The following is an 18,766-nucleotide window of genomic DNA, read 5'->3' as shown; positions in this document are numbered from 1 at the left end:
ATAGATTCAATGCAATCCCAATTGAAATTCCAGTAGCATACTTCCTGGACCTTGAGAAAACAATCCAAGAATTCATTTGGAACAATAAGAGACCTAGAATAGCAAAAGCAATCCTAGGCAACAGAGCCATAGCAGGAGGTATCACAACCCCAAACTTGAAACTATACTACAAAGCTACTGTGATAAAAACAGCATGGTACTGGCAAAGAAACAGACCTGAGGACCATTGGAACAGATTGGAAGATACAGAAACAACTCCAGACACACTCAGCCACCTCATCTTTGACAAAGGAGCCAAACACCCTCACTGGAGGAAAGACAGCCTCTTTAATAAATGGTGCTGGAAAGATAGGGTTTCAACTTGCCAAAGATTAAAACTAGAACTATATCAGAAAGAATGGCTGCTATTATGAAATCAACCAATAACAAATGCTGGCGGGGCTGTGGGGAAAGAGGAACCCTGCTCCACTGCTGGTGGGAGTGTAGACTGGTGCAACCACTGTGGAAATCAGTATGGAGATACCTCAAAGAACTAGGACTGGAAGTCCCATTTGACCCCACTATTCCACTGTTGGGGATCTTCCCAAAAGAATTAAAAGAATCATACCACAGTGATATATGTGCGCCCATGTTCATAGCAGCGCAGTTTGTAATACCTAAAACTTGGAAACAGCCAAAATGCCCATCAACTGGAGACTGGATAAAGAAAATGTGGTTTTTTAATAAAATGAAGTACTACTCAGCCATAAAAAATGAGAAATTAGAGACATTTATAGCTAAGTGGATGCACATTGAGACGATACTCTTAAGTGAAATAAATAGGACACACATATAAATACTGAATAGTTTCTCTGGTGTGAGAAACTGAAAGTGTAAATAAGGACTAAAATGTATAATAGGTAATGTGAAATAGGAAGAAAAGGGGCAAAGGGGAAGGGGAAGTGGGAGGGGTAGGGGAAAGGAAAGAAGGGAATGGGATTAATATGAGAAAATGGAAAAATAGGAACAAAATCTTTGTAAATAGGGAGGACTGGAGGGGTTGAAGGGAGGGCTGGGCAAGGGTGAAAAATAAGAACCAAGAGAGACTATGTAAAGGTGCAAATTTCCAATGATGAATGTCATTATATTGTATACCTAAAATGTACCAATGATTAGAATGAATAATCGATAATGCAAAATAGGAAGAAAAGGTCCAAAGGGGTAGGGGTAGTGGGAGGGGCAGGGGAAAGGAAAGAAGGGAAAGGAAAAATGCTGAGAAATGGAAAAAATGGAAATAAAGTCTTTGTAAATAGGGAAGGGTGGAGGGGGTGAAGGGAGGGCTAGGATTGGGGAAAAAATAAGAACCAAGATGCATTATGTAAAGGTACAATTCTACAATTCCCAATGAGAATCTAATTGTGTTGTATACCTACAATGTACCAATAAAAGAATTTAATAAAGTGAAAAAAAATAAAAAAATTTAAAAAATAAAATGCAGACCCTAAAAAAAACAAAAAAACCCCCACTAGACCTATATCTTTCACAATGCACTAAACTAAAATTGAAATAGATTAAAGATCTAAATATTAAAATAGAAATGCTAAACCAGCTAGAACAGAGGTTAGGTAGAATTCTTCTTTTTTTAAATTCTTTTATTGGTACATTTTAGGTATATAATACATTTACATTTATCATTGGGTGCTTGTACCTGTACATGATGTATCTCGGTTCTTATTTTTTTCCCCATTACCTGTGCACCCTTCACCCCCTCTACCCTTCCCTATTTACATAGATTTTTTTCCATTTTTTTTCTTTTCTCATAATTTTTCCTTTCCCTTCTTTCCTTTCCCCTTCCCCTCCCTAGGGAGGACTCTTGAAGACATTGGTGTAGGAAAAGATTTTATGAACAAAACCTCAGGTGCCCATGAACTAGCACAAACAATCAACAAGTGGGATCTCTTCTTATTAAAAAGCTTCTGCACAGCAAGAGAAACCACCAACAGTGTGAAGAGACAACCCACAATGTGGGAAAAAATCTTTGCCAGCTGTTCCTCAGACAAAGGCCTACTATCTAGAATCTATAAAGAACTTAAGAAAATCAGACCTCCCAAATTTATAGACCCAATCCAAAGATGGGCATCTGAAATGAACAGACATTTCTCAGACAAACAAGTAGAAACAGCAAATAAACACACAAAAAAATGTTCAACATCACTGGTCATTCGAGAGATGCAAATGAAAACAACACTAAGATTCCACCTCACCCCTGAAAGAATGGCTGCTATCATGAAATCAACCAATAACAAATGCTGGCGGGGCTGTGGGGAAAGAGGAACCTTCCTCTACTGCTGGTGGGAGTGTAGACTGGTACAACCATTGTAGAAATCAGTACGGAGATACCTCAAAGAACTAGGACTGGAAGTCCCATTTGACCCGACTATTCTCCTGCTGGGTATTTTCCCCAAAGAATTAAAAGAATCATATCACAGTGATATATGTGCACCCATGTTCATAGTGGCACAATTTGTAACAGCTAAAACTTGGAAGCAGCCCAAGTGCCCATCAACTGGAGACTGGATAAAGAAAATGTGGATTTTTAATAAAATGGAATACTACTCAGCCATAAAAAATGAGAAATTAGAGACATTTATAGCTAAATGGATGCACATTGAGGCAATACTCTTAAGTGGAATACACAGGACACGCATGTGTAAATACCAAATAGTTTCTCTAGTGTGAGAAACTGAAAGCGTAAATGAGGACTAAAAGGTATAATAGATAATGTGAAATAGAAAGAAAAAGGGCAAAGGGGAAGGGGAGTGGGAGGGGTAGGGGAAAAGGAAAGAAGGGAATGGAATTAATATGAGAAAATGAAAAAATGGAAACAAAGTCTTTGTAAATAGTGAGGACTGGAGGGGTTGAAAGGAGGGCAGAGGAAAGGGGAAAAAATAAGAACCAAGAGTGATTACGTAAAGGTGCAAATTTCCAATGATGAATGTCATTATATTATATACCTAAAATATACCATTAAAATTTAAAAAGAAAAAGGTGTAAACTCAAAGCAAAGAACAAGGAGAAGGAGGCCATCAGAGGAGAAGCATGTTCTGCACATTACAGAGGGAGGAATGGGGAATGGCAAATGGGTGAAAGAAACCACAGCACAGACACCCCCATTGGGGAGGGAGTGCTTCTGCCCCTTGGAGCCCTGAGGCTCAGAGTTCCAAGATGCAAAACACAGTACAGGACCAGAACTGGCTTGGGGCTGGAACCAGGGCAATTTCTGGCCAGTTTCCACAGAAAAGGTCCAGCCCCTCCTCACCTGCCAGAGCAAGGGGCAGGCTCACACTGGTACTGTGGCTTTCGGCACCTTTTTGAAAAACTTGGCAGATCATCCATCCTATTTCTCCAGAGCCATCTAGGCCTGTTTGCAACGTACTCTATTTAAAGATTAGAATCCATGAATATGAAAGTGTGCGAGGACCTCAGAGCTCCCTGAGACCGACATGCCAATTCGGCCAGGTGAGGAAGGTGAAGGTAAATACCTCGCCCACAGTTCCCCAGCAGCACAGTCCCGACTCCTCTCCACACCTCCAAGCTCACACCTGTATGCTTCACCTCCCCTGTGCAGTCCCTGGGTCGGGGTGGGGGGCAGAGGCACTGTACCTTCTGAGCGGTGAATACACGTGTGCTGGTTGTCACTCAGGAAAAAGCCCTCCTTGCAGCGGCACTCGTAGCTCCCCAGGACGTTGACACAGGTGTGCTGGCAGCCGCCATTGTTCTCCACGCACTCATCCACATCTGGAGGGAGAGAGGGATTAGCTTTTGCTTCTGAGACTGATTCTAACGCCCCACCCAGCCTGGCAAGCAGAAATGAGGGCCCTCTTCTAGTCCTGCATCACAGAAGCTCTCAGAATCAAAGGCGATGGGGCCCACAGATGATTAACCCAGCCTCCATGGGTCTGGGGCTCACGTAGCCAGGCTCCTGGCACAGACACAAGACAATCAGCTCAGTCAACAGGTATTGAACACCTTTGCTTTCCAAAGCCCCATGCTAGATGGCAGGATAACATTCCTGCCCTCCAGAAGTAAGCCCTTCAGGAGAGGGGAGGGGACAAGGTGAAAGGTGGCACAGAGGAAAGAGAGGTTACTTCTGATTGTGGCATCAGCATGGGCTTTATCCAAAAGCTGATAAAAGAGGGGCCTTAGGATTTCTTCGATTCTAAATCCTGAGAGAAGAGATAGCAGGGAGGGGAGGGAGCACGGGGTGGTGCACGGAGGGAGGCTGGGAAGCATGCAGTACTCAGACAGCAGTGAGTCATTTGATTTGGCTAGAGCACTGGGGACATGGAAGGAGCCACAGGAGATACAGCTGGGGAGATAGACTGAGGTCACATGGCAGATCCTGAATTCCAGGCAAAGAAGCTCCTGCCACTGGAGCAGGGGAGACACAGCAAGACCTTGCCTTTGAGAAAATTAGGGAGGCAGCGGAGGGTAGGGCCCTAGGAGGAGGAACAGGAAGCCCAGGAGTCCAGCTACGCATGAGCACCTGAGATAGCTATGGCCATACTGCCCTCTCGGGGCACAGAACTGGAGAGGGTGGTGGTTTGCTGGGAAGGCAGGCATAGAAAAGACTGGATGGGCAAGGTGTCCATGGGGCTGGTGTCAACCTTTCCTTGTTCCTTGGAGGATGAAAAGTTGACACCGAGGCCACCTAGAAGAGAAACATGGGGGAGACCAGCACTGGGTGCAGACACGGGGAGGGAGACACAGTTGTCACCTCCCCCAAGGCAGAGAGGGGAGATGCCTGACATGCTGAGATTCAGGGCTAGGTCCAGAGGCGGTGGGGTCAGCACAGCTCTGAAGACCACTCATTTGCAGATGTGGCACAGATGGCTGTGGAAGAGAAAACCAAAGGCAGGAGTGTGGGGAAGCAGGAAAGGGGTGCAGAAAGGAGGCAGAGAGAGGTAGAATTCTGGGTGGTGCTGGAACAAGGAAGAGTAGAGGAGACAGCAGGAGTCCCAGGAGCCCCGGAAAAGGAGCCACGAGAAAGGCAGTGTGGGAAGAAGGCTTCTCTGATGGGCTCCTGCTACCCCATGGGGACTTTCCTTCTCCAAGGCTCTGACATCCTGCACACTGCTGTATCGAGACACCTGTCTGCACCCTCAAAATCCTTTGCCTGTCCATCTCCCCTAGATTGCAAACTCCTTTGAGGACAGAGCTTTTTGTTTTAATTAGCAGAGCCCTGGGACATGGTAAGCACTCACGAACTGTCCAATGCATGGACAAACAAGCAGGAGAGTGCAGCGCCACCAGAGCCAGGGAAGAGGAAACTTCCAGAAGAGCGTCAGACACCACAAAGGCTCTAGAGCAGTTTATTTTCTCCAGTCTAACTTCTCATGTGCCTATCAGTAGCTCCTGGGCATATCTGTAATCAGAAAATTCACATTTAAATATCTATTATCTGGTTTCAAGCCTCAGATCTTACAGGCATCTGTCCTCCCACACTACCGGGCAGATGCCTGACTAAACTGATGGGACTGGAGCCATCCCCCAAAGCCTAACAAACTTGCCCTTGTCTACGCCAAAGGCCAAAGGAAGCACATTCCAGAGGATGAGCTGTGTGAGGTGCACCTGGCCTAGGTGTCCACAGTGAGGACTCACAGTGAGCGGGAGGGGTCTGTCTCCCGAGCGCCACATCCTGGCTTGATTATGAGTCAAGGTGCACTGCTTTTAAGCTGCCAAATTTAACTCTCTACATCTTCTCTCCAAAGCCATCAGAAATGTGTCATTAAGCTGGGTGCCACACTGCAGCCAGATAAATCCAACTGTGTGTGTGTTCATGTACACAAGTACATATCACCAGGCTGGTGAGCTTCTCCAGACTACGAGACAGGGTTCTCAATCCGTGCTAACACCCAGATTCCGGGATGCCTCCTCCAGAGACTAATGTGTGGTCAGGGGGACATGAGGGCAAGAGTCATCCCAGAGAATGCAAGGACCTGCCACTCCAGAAGAGCTTTGGCTCTGAGCTTCTTTCCTACCACAAAGCATATTTGTCCTTCCCAGTGGGAATGGCAGGAAGGTCTCAGTGTGCTGGTTTTACTCTTTCAAAGGGACTTTTAAAGAATCCTTAACCCTGCAGACATGCTGGGTGGATGCTTAGGGTCTCTCTGCAAGCAGATGGTTGTGATTGAGTACACAAAGAGAACCAAGCAGGAGAAATGAAGATACTCCACTGAAACATTTGTGTTATGGGCTCAGGCAAAGCAAGACTCCAGGCATCAAGATTTCTGAGCAGGCCTGTACTCAGAACCACTCTGCCCAGCCCTGGCCCAGGTCCTGAAGCCTTGGATCGTTCAAGTTGTTACTCTTAGGAAGCTCACACTTGCCCCAGGCTGTGGATCAGAGCACAACAGTAATGACCAGGTCTACAATTAGGAAGCCTCAAAATGCCACTGCTGGCAAATCAAAGGGAAATTTCCCCACAAAATGGAAAACAAAAACAAAAAACCCATACTCTATGATTCCCAACTTATCTCAGTTTGTTCCTACCCTCAGCATTGCTCTCAAATGTGCCTTTTGTGGTGCTGACTGCCTGGAAAGTCTACCAAGGGGTGACCACTTCTCTAGCCTTCAACAAACTTTTCCTGACAGCTGCAGTCTCACAATGCCACAGGCCCTGTGGACCAAAGCCTGAGCTCTCTCACAAGGCACAGACAGGAAAGTCCAGTCTATATCAGGACAGAGCTCCAGGTGATCCTGAAGCGGGATAAAGGTCACATCTAGGACCCACTCTGGAGGTTCCTCCAAAAACTACAAGTTCTGCATGAACTTTTCAGCATAAGGCCTTTCTGTGTTGCTCTCAAAGCATCTCTATTTGATCAACTGGCTATTTCTACTATACCATAAAGGGGCATTTCAATAGCTGTCCCTACAGAGCCAGAGCCTTGATTAAGCTGCTCCCCAGTTGGCAACAGCAGGTAACTACATGAGGGTCATTGCCATAAAGGACCCTGCTGCCATGTATCTCCCATAATATCTTCCTGTAAACTGATAACATTGGCCTTAAGAAGAAAACCACAATCCCTACCTGCCAGGTGTGCTGCGTCCTCGAAGACTGTCCAACACCCAACCCCATCCAATTGCTTGCTATTTCTAAGGTCTATTTTATTCCTGGCACAAAGAACCAATGAAAACAATACTCTTTGCAGTCTCTAATTCAGGAACAGAAACTCTAACAGATGTTTCTGTTCTATGGAATACTAGGAGGATGTTCGTGGAAAGTTTCTGTTTGATTTTCTGTCTTTCAAGAAAAGGGTGTGGGGGTTGCATCTATCTGGCAATGACCCAAGCACCATTTGAAGTCATCAGGACAAAGAGTTCTACCTAATTTCAGAAAAAAAGATACTTATAGGATTAATGAAATAGTTACAAGTCAAGATCCTTTCAACCCACAAGCAAAGATATTAAAGGTGACAAGTTAATGCCAGAAAATCAATAGACAATAATGATAATGTCCACCCACATCCTTGGGCTGATGAAGGATTTATATTATGTCTGATCATATGAAAACTAAAATACTCTACCTGATTTTCTATCAGGGAGTCTGATTTCTTGAGGGCCAAAAAGCAAAGGGAGGGGATGCTAGAGGGTGGGTATAGGAGAATTATCATTTCTAAATGTTTTTCTTACCAAGACAATTATGACCATCATGGGCCAACATGAAGCCATCAAAACAAGTGCAGCGATAATTGCCTGGAATATTCAAACAGTCATGGACACAGCCTCCATTGAGTTCATTTTCACATTCATCAATGTCTAAGGAATAAAACAGAATTAAGCCAAACAGGTGCAATATCTTTGGGAGACATATGTATTTATCTTTTAGTCAACCATTCTATTTCTCAGAATCCAGCCCAAAGCAAGAAAATAAATATATACAAGGTTATGTGCTTCAGCAATATTTGTAATTACAAAATACTGGAAACAACCTAGAAGTCAATAAACAAGTCAACAGTTTAATGAATATGGTGTATCTAGTTATTAGAGTGCTATGCAGCTATTTTTTTAAAAAGGAGGAAGAGGCAGAGGGAGATCTCTGAATTGATTTGGAGCAATTTCTAGAATGAACTATTAAATGAAAAAAATCAAAATACATCTACAGTATTTCTCTTTATGTAGAGATATAAAGACATACACAAAAAATTTCAGCATGCTTTTTTTGCAGAACTTGACAAGTTTATCCTGGAATCTATATGGAAATGCAAAAGGCTCAAAAAAAAAAAAGAGCTGAAATGGTTTTTGTTTGTTTGTTTATTTTTTGGAAGAGCTGAAATGGTTTTAAAAGAGAACATATTTGGAGGAATTAGCTTACTATAAAGTGATCCTTTCCCGGACAGTGAGTGTGGGCATAAAGAGACATATAGATTAACAGAACAGAATTGAGAGTCCAGAAATAAACCTTTTTTATTTATAATCACTTGGTTTTAGAGAGAAGTGCTAAGGTAATTCATTGAGAGAAATAAGAGTCTTTTCAATTAATATTGCTATTTTGAGTAATTGAATATTCATATGCAAAAAAATGACTTTAGACCATACCATACATAAAAAATTGACTCAAAATGGATGAGACCTAATTGTAAGAGCCAAAAATAAAAATAAAAATTATGAAAAAATACATGAGAAAACTCTTTGAGATATGGGCTATGTAAAGATTTCTTTGATATAACACCGAATACACAAATCAAATATGTAATAGACGTCATCAAATTTAAAATTTTTGAGCCAGGTAGGGTGGTGCATGCCTGTAATCTCAGCTACTCAGGAGGCTGAGGCAGGAAGATAGCAAGCTCAACCCCAGCCTGGGAAACTTATTGAAATCCTGTCTCAATATTAAAAAAATAAAGAGGGATGGAAATATAGCTCAGTGCTCCCTGGGTTCAATCCCCAGTACCACAATCAATCAGTTGATTAATTTATTTTTGAAATTCAAAAGATATTATGAAAATGAAGGCAAGCTACAGGTGAGTGGAGAGTATTTGCAAGTCACATACCTTCTAAAGGATTTATGAAGAACTCATAACTCAACAATAAAAAGACAAACAACTCAATTTTTAAGTGGGGGCAAGAGATTTAAACAGACACATTTCACCAAAGATGACATGCAAATAGCTGATAAATACATCAAAATGCTCAACACCACTAGTAATTAGGGAAATGAAAATTTAAACCACAACAAGATATCATTTCACATTCATCCACTGGAATAAAAAAAGACAAGACTACAAATGGTGCAAGGCTGTGGATAAATGATAAACCCTCAAACACTGCTAGTGGGAACATAAAATATCACACCCACTTTGGAAAACAATTTGGCAGTTTCTTTCTCTTTTTTTTAAGTGTGTAGTTCAGTATTATTAAATTATTCATAATGTGCAATTATCACCACCGTTCATCTTCGTAACTCTTTTCATCTTGTAAAACTGAAATTCTTTACTCATTAAACAATAATGGCTAATGTTTCCCTTTCCACTGGCCCCTGGCCATCACCATTCTACTTTTTGTCTCTGTGATTTTGCCTACTCTAAGTATCTCACATTTGTGGACTCAATCACTGTCTTTTGCTAATGGCTTACTTCACTTAGCACAATGTTCTCAAGGTTCATCCACACTGTAGCATGTGATCAGATCTTCTTTGTATAAGGATGAATAATATTCCATGTATGTATGGACTACATTTTCCTTATCCATCCCCTGCCAATGGGCACTTTAGGTGTTGCTACTGTGAATAATGCTATGAACATGAGTGAATACATAGCTCCTTAAAACTCTCCTGACAATTCTTTTGGATATATCCCCAGAGGTAGAATTGCTAGACCATATGGCAGTTTTTAATTTTTTGGAAACCACTATACTGTTCGCCATAGAAGCTATATCACTTTACAGTCCCACAACCATACACAAGGGTTGTCTAGTGTCTTCACATCCTCACCAATTATTTCTGCTCTGTTTTGTTTTTCACACTAGCCATTCTAATGAGCAAGGGATAGCTCATTATAGTTTTGATTTGCATTTCCCTAATCATTAGTATACTTATTGGCCAAGTATATATCTTCTATGGAGAAATGTCTATTCAAGTCCTTTGCATCAGTGGGTTATTTGGGTTTTTTAATTGGGTTATCTGGTATTGAATTTTGGAGTTCTCTATTTTAGATATTAATTTCTTATCATATATATGATTTGTGAATATTTTCTACTATTCTGTGAGTTGTTTTTATATCCTGTTAATATCATCTTTTGATGCATAAAGTTTTTTAATTTTCATGAAGTCCAGTTTGTCTAGATTTACTTTTATTGCCTGTGCCTTTGGTGTCATATCCAAGAAATCAGTTTGGCAGTTTCCTAAAAGTTAAACATAAATTTACCATTCAACCAGCAATTCTACTCCTATATACCCAAAAGAAATGAAAATTATGTCCACAAAAAGACTCGCACACCAATATTCATAGCAATATTAGTTTTCATAGCCCACAAGTAGAAATAATCTAAGTGTTCTCAACTGGTGAATAAATAAAGCATGGTAGAACCACATAATATTCAGCTATTGAAAAGAATGAATATGAATGAATCTCAAAGGGATTATACTAAATGAAAAAAATCCAAACACAAATAACAGTATATTAAATGATTCCATCTCCATAAAATATCCAGGAAAAAATACATAGATTTAGAAAATGGATTATTGGTTCCCTGGGGCTGAGGCAGGAATAAAGATTAGTTATATAGTTGCATGAGACATTTTATTGCAGTGAAGAAAATGTTTGAAAACTACATTATAAAAAATAAAAACCAAGATACATCATGTAAAGGTACAAGATCCCAATGATGAATGTAACTGTATTTTATACCTAAAATGTACCAATAAACTTAATGGGAAATAAAAAGAATTTAAAAAAAAGAAAACTACATTATAGTATGATTGGACAATTCAGCTAATTTACTGATTGCATACTGAAAACTGGCAAATGTTATGGTATGTGACATTTCAATAAAGTTGCTAAAAAGAAAATATAAATTTATCTGCCTATTTGTGCAAAATAAATAAAAGAATGATGAACCAGAAATTACAGATTGGTGACCTACAAGGTACAGGGAAGGGGGTGGAAAGGAGGCATGGAAACAGGGGAATAGAAATGGGAAGGGACCCCCACTTCTCTGAGGATGCCTTTTTGTATTGCCTGACTCTCAGAACCAAAGAGCTGTTTCACACATATGCGGACATCCATATGTGCATACATGATACCAATGAACCAGGAGGTAGGGTGGGAGGGGACGAGAGTGGATAAAAACTGAACAAATCAGCCTAACATTGTAAATTAATAAATGTAACCACACTGAAGGATAGGAAAAAGTACCAACCAAGTAACTGAAAAGCAACACCTCAACTGGATATTATAAAGCTAAAAGCAAAAAGACCTATCTGTGGGCTGGGGATTTAGCTCAGTGGTTCTACCGCCTGCCTTGCAAGGGCAAGGTCCTGAGTTCAATCCCCGATACCAAAAAAAAACAAGAGAAGACCTATCTGTTGTTCTCTAGTTAGTAAGTACTGTACTCTGGCTTACAGGGTTATGAATCAGTAATTCTATAAATACTTTGTCTTGAATGATGAGGGAAAGACACTGCAGGTAATGAGAGCCATATTTCTCACTGTTGGAAAAAGAAGTTCTAAACAAGCAAGGAGGAAGGTTAGAATGAATCTTGTAGTATCGGTATGGAATCCGAAGTGTCATTATAACTTGTTTTTAATATACACAGATGAATAAGTGTAAGGAATAAACACATATATGTGTGTGCACTAGTATACGTTTGTGCATTTCCTAGTCTGTGCATTGAGAGGGCCTAGCAACAATGACACCTGGTAGCAAAGCAACCACCCACCACCCAAGACTTGGTTTTTCACACCATTTTCCAATCAAAGGAACCAGGGCCCACTGGAGAAGCGATTGATTCCATGACTGGGAGCAGGAAATGTAAGAGCTTTCTACACTCATATGGTACTAGGAAATTTGGAATTTCTATTTTAAAAATGCCAAAATGACACGGGAAATTATGGGAAGGATTTCCTAATGGCTGAAGCTGTAACAATTTGAGCCCAAAATAGATAATTAGATAATTATAGATGTAATAAAATCAGAATCTGTGATTCATAGTGGTATAAATAAATATAAGCATAAAGAAATAAGTGGGGGAGAAGGGGCAGAACTTTCTTACAGAAAAATCTCTATTAATAGATGTATAAAGAATAAGGGAAATGCAAAAAAACCACAAAAAAACCCAACCAGTGGGTAGGTCCATAATTGGATGCTCATAGTGGGTAAAACTGAAGGACAGACAGGATATCGGCATGGTATCAAAGTACATTCCCCAAAATATGCTTCCATTTTTGTTTTTTTGTTTGTTTGTTTGTTTTGTTTTGGTACCAGGGATCAATCTCGGGACCTTATGCTTTCGAGGCAGGCGCCAGAACCACTGAGCTAAATTCCCAGCCCTATGCTTCCATTTTAAAGGGGAAAAATGGTAACTGTGCAGTGGAGAAAGCTGGCAGACACCATTGTAACCAGGTAATCAAGGTTAACATCACCAGGAATGGGCCTGGATACACCACATGACCCAGATGTGATACATGGAGGACACAACAGAGTTTCTGTGGTAGCCTTGCCCAAAATGCATAACCCCAATCTTATCATGAGAAAACACAAGACACTCTTTTATATCAACTGTTATCATGAGAAAACTTACGACAAATGAACACAGCAGTACCTATCAAAACTGTTTTGATATCATGGAAGACAAGGAAAGATTGAGGGATTGTCACAGATTGAGAGAGACAAAAGGGACACAACAGCTGGATAATATGGGGCCTTAAACTGGATTCTGGAACAGAAAAAGAATGTCAGGGAAAAACCTGGTGAAATTTGAATAATGTTTACGGTTCAGTTAATATTGTGCCAACATTATCTTCCTGGTTTTGATAACCATCCTATAGTTTTGTAAGATGATAACATTAGTGTACAATGAGTAAAGAGAATATATGAACTCTGCACTGGGTTTTGCAACTTTTCTGAAGTCTGGAGTTATTTCAAAATAAAAAGATTTTAGGGCTGGGGGTGTGGCTCAGTGGTACTGCACTCACCTAGCCTGTGTGAAGCCCTGAGTTCCTTCCCCAGCCCTGGGGAAAAAATTTTTTTTAAAAAAAGAAAACATAGCTCCTTACCCAGAGACCAAGTTTAGATTCATCCTTGGTAAAGTGATTCAGTTCCTTAAGTCTAGACTTAAGGACCATATAATAAACATTAACCACTGAGGAGAAATCATTTGGAATAAAACATCACTTATCTAAGCCATTTCTGAATCCTTATTTTTAAGCTATTTGGTTTTACTTTTTCATTTACTTTTCATTTCTCCAATATTTTGGTAGAAGAAACTTTGTGGAGGATAAAATTCTGGACACCCTGGGCAAACCTAGTTCCCATCATTAAATTTAAATATGAGGAATGATACTGGCAATAATCACAACATAAATGATATCATGGGTCAGACTCCAAAGGCTTAAAAATCATTACTCCAAGACACACAGATAAAGGAGGTACATCATTGAATTCCTGCAATTTTCATTTCCTCTTCTTTACTTATTGGAGAAAATTTCCTTTTCCAAACTCCTATAGCAAGAAATCCAAACTAAACAGGGATATCTTTGCTCACTAAGTTAATACTATAGGATTCAAAAAATCAAATTCTTCTAATACTTCAGTTTAAAATGCTTCAGTTTAAAACAGTTTAAAAAAATAAAAAATAAAACAGTTTAAAATGACAGTACAAAAGATATATGTTTGCTGTTAACAGTGATTAGCTGTGGATAATGGGATAGGAAGCTCTTTAATTTTCTATCTTGCACATTTTTGCATTTGACTTTTTATAACAATAATGATAAATTATTTTTTTAATTTGAAATATATATACATATATAATGTCAGCCTACCATTAGTTATTTTAAACTAAATAGTAGACTTTTCAAATATAATCTGTTAGTAATTCAATTTCATTTGTAATATGTCAAGAGCTCAGTAAGGAAACATGTCACTTGTCACTCGGCATCACTTAATAAAGACATACTTTATCTAAAAGAAAGAAATGCCAGAGTTTTGTGCCCTAGAGAGTAGGCAGAGACTGGAGGTTCTGGAATATCCACATGGTTAAAAAAAAAAAAAAGGCTTTTTCTCTCCCAAGCAAAGGACCAACATACATGAATTCCAGTACTGCAAATAGAACAATTACCTCAGAGAGGGTGCAGGATGAAGTAGCTCCAGAGGTATTTCTGGATTTTTGTGAGTGAAAGCCTTTTAGCTTCCCATCACTTGGGGAGAGGAGAGAGACAGGGAGAGAGAGAGAGACAGGGAGAGTGGGGGGTGGGGGGGAGAGAGAGAGAGAGAGAGAGAGAGAGGGAAATGGCTGCCTGGGAAAAAATGAACTTGGCTTCAGAAACACAAGGGCTTCCAGAGGAGGAAGAACCACCAACCCCACTGGCTGTGAACCTGACCAGAAACACATGTGCCTCCTCTGATGGGAAAGGCAGGAGCTGTCCTCCTCCGGCTCAAAGGAGAAGTGCCCCAATGAATTCCCAAGGGGCGTCTTTACCTGCCGCAAGACCTGAACTTGCCCAACATAATCCCATATGTTATTCCTATTTCCTGTCTCTATTTCCTTTTGGTTTTGTCTCCTTTTTAAACAAAGTTCAATTTAAAATCCCAGCTTGTCTCAGCTGTGCTAAAACCAGGAGGTGGGGGTGTAGAGAGATCGGGCCATTGCTACAACACAACAAAAACATCTGACAGTCACCCACATATTTTGTCATCTGCGCATTCCATGTCTAGATATTTCATTTGTAGATTTGTATATTTATTGGAAAAGACCTTGTGTCAAGGTGCTGCCAGTGACTGAGCCCATCTGACACGCTCAATTATTGAAAAACAAGAACAAGTGTTTACCACAGATGAGACACCACTGGACATAACACACTGTTCTAATACCAAGAACCTTTATGACTCAGAGGCCAGGAGATGAAACACACTGGTTTGAAACATCAGGGTATGAACACTAGGTCACTGAAGAGAACCAAAATAGGCATTTGTTAAAACATGCTTGTCAAGGTCGGATCCGCAGGCAGGAGGTGGATGCAGAGATGAGCTCAACGTGCCTTATCAATTTTAAACTTCTTCCTGTACAAGATGATTATAAATAACATAAACTGTAGCATTTCTCACCCAATCAACGAGGAGCAGCAGCAGGCTGAGTGACTAGGAGGGAGGTGGGTCTGGGACAGAGCTGGGGTGGAGGCCTCACTTTCTGTCACCTATAGACTAAATGTGTGATCATAGCCGTAAGTCCCCTGGGCCTCCGTGTCCATCTATAAAATAAGTGATGGATTGGCCCAGTGCCCCCTCAAGAGCTCTGCTGGCTTCAAGATGCCATGATTCCATCCCAACAGCCCTCTACTCCTGCAGGGAGTGCCCACTCTAACCTTCAGAGCTCCTGACATCGGGCTAATCCCCCATGGGAGGAGTCCAGACCACATACTCCTAGATCTGAAGTCCTAAGGGTTAAAATATCCTTCTGCACATGCCTTTCCAGGGAAAATTTTCAGCTCAAATGAGACAGGCCCTCGATGTAGCTCTAATGCTCAGCATGTCCCAGTGCCAAACAGCCCAAAGCCATGGTCAAGATGGAGCCTCCAGAGCCCCCTGGAGCGGGCAGGACTCCATTCAGCATTCAGTCTTCAGAGTTGGGGTACAAACTGCCCTAGGGGTGCAGGATTTGCCCGGCTCTGGCAGCCACAGCTTTTCTGGTGAGCATGTCTGTTTGCTTTCTGTCCCCAAATGGAGTGGGACCAAAAGATTCTAAGGCCCCTCTTTTCCTTTCTAGAAGTTAGACAAAAGGACATTTCAGAGCCATATAAAATCACATGATCTGCACTGGGAAAAACCTAATATTTCCAGTCCTTAAGGATCGGAAATGCATTTCAAAGAGCAGGTAATGTAATTCACAGGTTGAGGCAGCACTTTTACCAACATACATGGCAAGCTAAGGATGAAAAAGCCACCCCGCTTGGCCCACCTGCCAAGGTCCCCACGTCACTTACCCTCGCACTGCCTGCCTTCCCCTTGGTAGCCAGGCTTGCAGGAGCACTTGTAGGAGGTGGGTGTATTCTGGCACAGGGCATCAGCATGGCAGTCATCTAGTCCTTGGGCACACTCGTCTATGTCTGCAAAAGAGTACAGCAAGCACCTGTCATGGTGCCCATGTGTGCTATGGCCCTGGCCCTGTCTAGTGCCACCTCCCCTCAGTCTACCTCACCTCACTCCTCACAACCAAAACTGCTTAGGAGTCCCGACAAGCTATACTGTGCCCCGCTCCCTGTTTCCAGGCATAGCCAGCTCCCTCTCACTGGAATGACAAACCCACCGTGGCCTACTGGTCTTTGAGACTCAGTTCAGATCCCCAATGCCTGCTATGACCCTCAGTGCAGGGGAGGTGTCCCCACCTGTGCTCCCATGTTTATCTCCTTTCACTGCACACATCATGCAGGGTTGTCGCTATTTTCCTGCCTGTCTCTCCACTAGACAATGTCCAACAGTAGACCTCATTCAAGCCCTTGATGCCAAGCCAGTCCAGTGCCTGGCACAGGAGGAGGCAATGGTAAATGCCTGCTAAAGGAGGGAAGAACCAGGTTGGCAAAACAGCTGTAATAGCTGACTGGTTGTTTCCAGAAATGGGAATAAGGCAGCCCTGGGCTCTGAGCAAAAACCAGCCAGAGCTCTCAGATGGTGCAAAGGGGGAACTGAGTCGCCATTGGCCCCACCCCACACCTGCCCATCGTCTCAACCTGGAAACTGGACTTGCCAAGAGTCTTTCCTGAGTTGACATCATCCCAAGATGTTAATTTAAAACAACAACAACAAAAACTATTGAAAGTATTTCAAATCCAGTTAGTGCAGAACTTCTAGAGTTTGTACCTCTGGCTGCCAAAAACCTAAACTGACTGCTGCTTAAAGACATTCCCAGGTCTTCAAACTGGGGCATTTGGTAGACAGAAGTCCACGGAGTCAATCCTGAGGCTAACTGGAGAAATTCCCGACTCCGAATTTTAAAAGGGACAAAGCTGCTCCTATCTCATAGATGGATCCCGGGCCAGACCCTCAGTTTCCCCATCTACACAATGGGGAGCTGGACCCCAGAGCCCCAGTAACCCTCCTCCTGGCTCAGCTGGCCGCCGTCTGACCAGCGGGCACTCTCGGGGGACCGGGGGACCGGGGGACGGGGGGGGGGGGGGGGGGGGCTGGGGCGGGGACTGTCACCAGCCCGGGGTCCTCGGCCGGGCCCCTGGACTCAGGCCCCAGGCCCTGGGCCTCTGGTCGGAGCCGGGTGGCGCCTCGGCCTGGCCGGCGGGTGAGAACTCAGGGAGCGGGGGCCACCGAGTTGGGCCGCCGAGCCCGGTCCCGCGCGGCCGGCTCGGGAGGCGGTGCGGGGACCCAGGACTCGGTCCCCGGCGCCCGCACGCCGTGCCAGGTGCGCCCGGGCCGGACACTCACCCTCAGGCGGCCCGGTGGCGCTGCCCGGGCCAGGCGGGACGGCGGCCGCCAGCAGCAGCGGCAGAAGCAGCAGCAGCGCCCGGGCCGCTCCGGGACGTCTGCGGCCCGGGACCCCCATGGCAGGCGCGGCGGCGGTGGCGGGCAGAGGCGGCGGCGCGGGCGGCGAGCGCAGCGGCGGCTCCCCGAGGTGTGTGCGGGCGCTCTGCCCGCCGCGCGGACACCCCCGGCCTCGCCCGTCCCCCGAGCCCCGGCCTCATTTCACACGGTCCTCCCCGGCCGGGCAGTGCCGCCCCGCCCGCCCTCGCCCCTCCCCGGCCCGGGCGGAGGGGGCGCGGCCGCCGTGGCCCGAGGGCGGCTGTCAGCCGCGACCGCCGCCCCCGGCGCCCACCCTGGCCCGCCCGCTCCTGCGCTCGGGAGCTTCAGGCTCCGCCTGCTTGCAGCGTCCTACAACTTGACCCAGTGGCTCCGGTGAGCACAAACAGCCATTCCAGCCTGCAGTATTCGGCCACGGGGCACCCAGAGTGTCCTACAAGGTCCTCAAACTCCAAAGCCACCCTGGGACTTTCTCCACATGCTTCTGACCTGGTCAGGAGAACTCAGAGAAACAGCATTTTGAGTGGAGAAGGAGACCCCCGCTTCCCTGCTCACCCTTCTCCACACAGCCCTACCCAGACCTCTGATCCCCCATCCCCTAGCCCTCGGATGGCACTGGCCCCTTTGTCCCAATGGTGGGGTACCCTGAAGCTGTCCCTCTCTCTGGCACACTCTGGGGCTCAGAACCACTGCAGAAAATGCTCATGTTGCTGTAAACCAGTTCACTATCTCTCCAGGGCACCCTAAGCCATGAAGGGAAAAGAGTTTAGGGATCAAAGGTGGGCCACCAGGGACAAGAGGCACCTCCAACTTTGCCAGCTGCACAGATGGCTACTGTGACCACCCAGCCTCACAGGCCTGGCCAGCTGCAAGCAGAAGCAGTGCCTGCTACCTCTCCAAGCTACACTCCTCAGGACCAGGCCCTTCCACCTCACCCTGGAGCCCACTACACTTGGGGTCACTGCAGGAACAAATGCACTAGTGGCCCCTAGGTGCAACCAAAGCGTACATTCAGGGTTATGAATGTTCTTAATTGAGCTGCTCAGTCC

The 18,766-nt window shown here is 44.0% G+C and overlaps 1 protein-coding gene across 6 annotated transcripts in view; it reads right to left on the bottom strand.

Moving 5' to 3' along the window:
• Nucleotides 1-17,882, bottom strand: part of Scube2 (signal peptide, CUB domain and EGF like domain containing 2) — a 79,364-nt gene extending 61,482 nt beyond the window's left edge. For 4 of the 6 annotated variants that reach the window (XM_087211714.1, XM_087211718.1, XM_087211716.1 and 1 more), the window contains exons 1-4: nt 17,625-17,882; nt 16,175-16,297; nt 7,672-7,797; nt 3,643-3,777 (exon numbers count right to left, since the gene is read on the bottom strand). In XM_087211714.1, the coding sequence (XP_087067840.1) occupies nt 3,643-3,777; nt 7,672-7,797; nt 16,175-16,297; nt 17,625-17,742 (502 nt within the window). In that variant the 5' untranslated portion in view covers nt 17,743-17,882. The remainder of the gene's footprint in view (nt 1-3,642; nt 3,778-7,671; nt 7,798-16,174; nt 16,298-17,624) is intronic. The other 2 variants (XM_087211715.1, XM_087211720.1) reach the window with 2 other exon arrangements.
• Nucleotides 17,883-18,766: the final 884 nt, after the last annotated feature.

This window comes from Heterocephalus glaber, unplaced genomic scaffold (assembly GCF_053883595.1).
Source record: "Heterocephalus glaber isolate CG9 unplaced genomic scaffold, H.glaber_assembly_v1.0 deba00001428, whole genome shotgun sequence".
Classification (NCBI taxonomy): Eukaryota; Metazoa; Chordata; class Mammalia; order Rodentia; family Bathyergidae; genus Heterocephalus; species Heterocephalus glaber.
This window is presented reverse-complemented; position numbering and strand designations above follow the sequence as displayed.